General features: G+C 36.6%; 1 protein-coding gene across 1 annotated transcript; it reads right to left on the reverse strand.

Moving 5' to 3' along the window:
- Positions 1–2,463: 2,463 nt before the first annotated feature.
- LOC119344530 (uncharacterized protein At1g10890-like) lies at positions 2,464–4,806 on the reverse strand. The gene is made up of 4 exons (XM_037614929.1): positions 4,780–4,806; positions 4,417–4,682; positions 3,298–3,517; positions 2,464–2,894 (listed from the first exon to the last, which is right to left on the reverse strand). Exons 1-4 carry the CDS (start codon positions 4,804–4,806, stop codon positions 2,679–2,681), a joined length of 729 nt encoding a protein of 242 aa, XP_037470826.1. The 3' UTR covers positions 2,464–2,678.
- Between the last annotated feature and the right edge of the window lie 272 nt (positions 4,807–5,078).

Genomic DNA, 5,078 nt, shown 5'->3' on the forward strand with positions numbered 1-5,078 from the left:
GGGGGGGTGATTATAAAAATCTATATAGTGCTCCATTCGTGACGTTATATATGCTCACATATTTGATGTAATAATGTCTTATATTATGGAACGAAAGGAGTGAATAATAGCTGGGGGCGAAAATCTCATGCCCCGGGCCTGGGCCTGGGTGCTTGGAACCCAGCTTCGCCTGGGCCTAGTGAAACACGTTTCAATAATGTATACATAAGGTAGATAAACATTCATGTATTTCAAAAAAGGGTTGATAGCTTTAAAGAACTACATGACATTTGAAAAATGTTCACTTGTCTCAAAAAAATGTTCATAACATTTAAAATATATATAATGTAAAATGTATTCGCGCAATTCAAATATACTCCTTCCATAACAAAATGTAAAAAAAATTATGTCCTATGCAAATCCAAATAATGTCTTACATTTAGGTACAGAGGGAGTAAATATATTTTACCATTCAAAAAATGTATATCACATTTAAAAAATGTGCATGCGTTTCAAAAAAGGATGTTTTACATTTAAAATCTATTTATACAATGTAAAAAAATGTTGCATAATTCAAAAAACAAATACCATTCAGAAAATGTACATGCCATTTAAAAAATGTTCACACATTACAAATATATGTTCATGACATTTAAAAAGAATGCTTATTCAATGTCAAAAAGTTTTTAAAATGGTTTCGTGACATTAAAAAAGTATTTCAGCGTGTATTTAATTTTTTAATACATATATTACAAAAATTATGAAAAATCATGTATGTGTTAAAATTTATGTCATGTACTTGAAAAAGTTCAATGTGTATCAAAAGATGTTACACGTGTAAATAAATGTACATTATGTATTGAAAAAAGTAGGCATGTGTTGGAAAAAGGAAAAGGGAAAAATGTAAAAGGAAAAGAAAAAGGAAAATAAAAAGAAAGAAAAGAGAAACTCGTTAAAAAAGTAGGCATGATTTTAGTTTTTAGAATTTGGGGTGGGTGTTTTTTTTACTTCTGGGAGAGCAACTCTAAGGACTCGAAACTTCTAAGGCTGGTCACAATGGGAGTATCATAAGTAGTAGCATGCATGTCCGATTTATGACTTTCTTCATCGGCGATGGTTGCTACTCTTGTGCGTTGGTTTTATGAGGCCTTTAGCACGACGACTTCCCAATTGTCTACTAGAACAAGGTTTGTCCGGCTCTGGTGAGGAAGGGGCGATGATGGTGGCGCGCCTTCATCTCGCTCCAGTGCTTGTAGTCATCGCTAGGTAGTCCACGGACATGATTGTAATTTTTATTACCTTTGTTGTTCTGTTGTATTGTTATGATTGAAGATTAATAGATTGAAAGTTTCTTGCAAAAAAAGAAAAAGAACTAAACATTTTTGCTGAGTCACACAATCAAATGAGGAAAGAAATGATTTTGAGAGTCATGTTATGATACCGTATACTATTAGATGATGTACTATTAGTATATGTCAAGCATGACGATAAATAAGGTCACTATGATACCACATAATAGATAATACTATGCACCATGAAAGTAGTATCTATAATACTATACAATATATGATAATTCCCGTTGTGACCAGCCTAAGAGCACCTCCAACGGCTTTTCGAAAATCTTCTCCTATAAATGCTTATTGGTGCTCTCCCAATAAATTTATTGGATTTCAGATGTGTTCATGTAAGAGATCCCCGATACAACTTCTCCTATATCTGGTTTTTCCTCTGTTTCTTTACGTACTTGTGCAAACACTATAGTACATAATTTTCACATCATATAAAATCAAAAAATTATCATGTACCACTTTGAACAACTGGACTTCAATTCAAATCCATACTTCCAAGATCAAAATTCCAAGACAATTAAAGATCAAACACATGCCATACGGTTCAAATAAAGCTTACAAATCAAACATAAAAGCATCACTCTCCTATGAAAGTGGGGAAACTGGTTGTACTCCCTCTGTTCGGAAATAACTGGCGTGGTTTTAGCTCAAACGGAGGTAATAGTTGGCACTGCAACTTCATTTGTTTCAGCTGTCATGTGGAAGTGACGAAACTGGCTGTAGCTGCCTCTTTTACCAGCCCATGGATAGGTTTCTGGGGTTTTTTTGTTGCAGAAAATGGATTTAGAAGCGGTAATTGGCCATAAAAAACGTCATTTTTCATCAAAACCTTGTGAACGCACATAAAATGTCCGGATATACACGTGAAATTTTTGTTCCAATTTTTTTAACTTTTCGAAATGTGTATTTCGAAAACGGGTGCATATGCACCTAGGAGCCAAAACGCCGCTCTTTTAGAATGAGTCTATGTAGGAAGAAAGAAAGTGTCCAATTGCCACTTGTAACAATAGATCATCCTGCATCAAGACACAGCAACTACAGAGCAGAACCCTAGTCCATGTTGTATTGTTCGGAAATCATCTCCGCTCTCCAGCTGCCGCTATTTCACATAAGTGCTCAAACATTACAATGCCAGTATAGTTCGCCTCAAGAGTTGCTGCAGAAATATCTTTCAGAAAAAGGAGACGTCAACATATCTCCCCTCTAATAATATTGTGCGAACTTCAGAAAAAAGTTATCAGCGCAAACAGGCACAGAAGCTAGAGGCGCCCCTGAGAAGTTAAATGCTCCCATTTGTAAGAGAGCAACACATTACAACACAAACACGAAACCAGTGCCTATTCTTTACTACTAATATCTCATCTGCTTAGCTCTTTCTTCCTCCTCTTCAATCTTTTTCCTGCGTAAGGCTTCTTCTCTCTGCTTTTGGATCCGTTCCAGCTCCAAATATCGCTCCATCTCTTTCTGATGCTGCTCCTGAGCTTCTCTCCTTTGAGATTCCTCTACTTTCCTCCGGTTCTCCTCGATCATCCTATCCAACTCCTCCCTCTCCCTCCTTTCTTGCTCCTGCAAAATTTTGTAGATGCAAGATTAGATCTGGGAAAGGTTCTATGAAATCAAGCAAATAAGAAATCTTGTGTATCTGTTTGGTTTCATTGACGGTCAAAAGCAGTTTAGAGAATAGCGCTACTTATAAGTTCTGGTGGGATGAATGCACACATATACATGCATGTTTGCATACATCTATTGGCAGGCACCAATACTATCCCAAGCTCACGATGAAGCTAAATCAGTCAAAACTTAAGTGTTATTATCTGGGTTACAGAGCTAAGATAATATATCGAAAACGTGATTTCATCTTTCTGTTCTTTCAAAAATTTCACTAGCTCCACCAATCTACAAATCTCAAGATATTTTCTTAAATAATGACTAGTACTAACAAGGGAGGCATGACATGCATAATACTTACTACTTTCTGCCTGGCTTCATGGAGAGCTGCTTGCTTTTCTTTTTGTAGCTGAGCATCAACCTCATCAAATAACTTTTTGATACCTTCCTCAACTCGGCGTTTTATTTCATCTTTTACTTCCTCAGAGTTCAGACACTCCTCAACATTTTTCCTAACAGCTTCTTCAACTCTCCTAGCAAGCTCCTCTTCCAACAACTTAAGTTCAGCTTCCTTTTGGCGTCTGCGGTGAAAACTAGTTATAAAGAATAAATTGGCTTTGGCCATAAAAATTATTATTCTACTACAAGTGAAGGAGTCAATTTAACATTAATGAGCAACACGACCCCTAATCGAAACAAGTGACCATACAAAAGTTCAAATGAAGCCAAAACACATATGCGCTGCACAAACGAACTAATTAGTAAAACTGCAACAGTAGCTTTGTCCAGAAAAGCCTAAATGCAACTTGTAAATGTGGCGTGCACACAGGTAATGAGATAGAGTTAGTTCGTGAGACGCCAATTTCAGAACAAAATTGGGAGGAACAAACACCAGCGTCCATTAAATAAACAGAAGCAAATATTTAATTACACATTGTTATCCCTCAGCTTTGTTGTTTCTGGAAACAACTGCAGGAGCAATCTATAGTAATATAACGGAAGAACAAGACAGACATGTATACACAGAAGTAAGAGATTTGGAGAACAGTTGTGGTTTTTGGGAGAAGGTACAATTCGTATTTAGGAAAACAAAAAACTTCAGACTCAAAGTTGAGATGCCAGTATAAAATAGAAAAAATGGCATAAGGTCCGTTCTTTTTCCTTGATAGATTGAGGATTAACATAGAAAATTAAATACTTTTGAATGTGATGCTTTTTATTGATACGTTCACAAAAACCCAGAGTGGACTTGCATGCAAGTTGGTCATCTTTTGGCTGTTTGAACAAATCCATTTCAAACCAACTACAGAAGTACAAACAAGACAGAGAAGATTTGTAGAAGAATACAGTTCCATAAGCACAAGCAAACTGTCAATATGCGAGTTAAAGATTCTCTACAATAAAATACAAGAGCGACCAAGAGCGGATGGCCACGCAAAATTGGCAATATGTATGTGTAGACGAATGAAAAGGAGTTTACCTTTTCTTTTCTTCTTCCTTCCTTTGTTTTTCAATTAAACTGTTCTGTTCGGATCCATGACTTGGGCTGGAGTTATTTACAAGAGAACTTGAGCTGCTTCGACTTCGCCGTCTTCTATGTCTCCTCGGTGATGGAGGGCTTTTACGCCTCCTAGGAATTGGGGACTGGCTCCTGTCCCATCTAGGAGAAGGAGACCGGCTTTTTCTCCTAACAAAGGGATAACTGAAATTAAATAGGAACTGAAAAATACAACAACAAAAGATGCTCTAATATTGATAGCTGTAGCCTGTAGGTCAGATCTAAAGTTTCAAATCATCAATGGGGCACAAAAAAGATGACATGTTAGCATGTTAACACACATACCAAAAACACGAGAGCATTTAAACGCATGAATCCAACTTTATCAGATTATCTTTGCTTGACTTAGCCATGAGGCCATGACTGACACAAGTCCTAGATATGGAGTTCAGGTTTCTCGACAGAGTTCACTTAAAATACTTATCGCATACGAGATATACTTGCACAAATCGTCCCATCAAATTCCATTATAAAACAGGCGCGGCAACAAATCTAGTATACTAAGAAGTGCAGCCAAACTAGAAAAAAAAAGGTCCACTTCTAATATTCTGCGTCTACATGACCTCCTTCACTTATATGAGATC

This window comes from Triticum dicoccoides, unplaced genomic scaffold (genome assembly GCF_002162155.2).
Source record: "Triticum dicoccoides isolate Atlit2015 ecotype Zavitan unplaced genomic scaffold, WEW_v2.0 scaffold17218, whole genome shotgun sequence".
Lineage (NCBI taxonomy): Eukaryota > Viridiplantae > Streptophyta > Magnoliopsida > Poales > Poaceae > Triticum > Triticum dicoccoides.

Excerpts from the sequence above, each read along its gene's own strand:
- LOC119344530 (XM_037614929.1), bottom strand. The coding sequence starts at position 4,806 with ATGCGTTTAAATGCTCTCGTGTTTTTG. Across the intron at positions 3,518-4,416 it reads AAGGAAGAAGAAAAGAAAAG|ACGCCAAAAGGAAGCTGAAC; the intron begins GTAAACTCCTTT and ends TTTTCACCGCAG. Across the intron at positions 2,895-3,297 it reads ATGAAGCCAGGCAGAAAGTA|GAGCAAGAAAGGAGGGAGAG; the intron begins GTAAGTATTATG and ends AAAATTTTGCAG.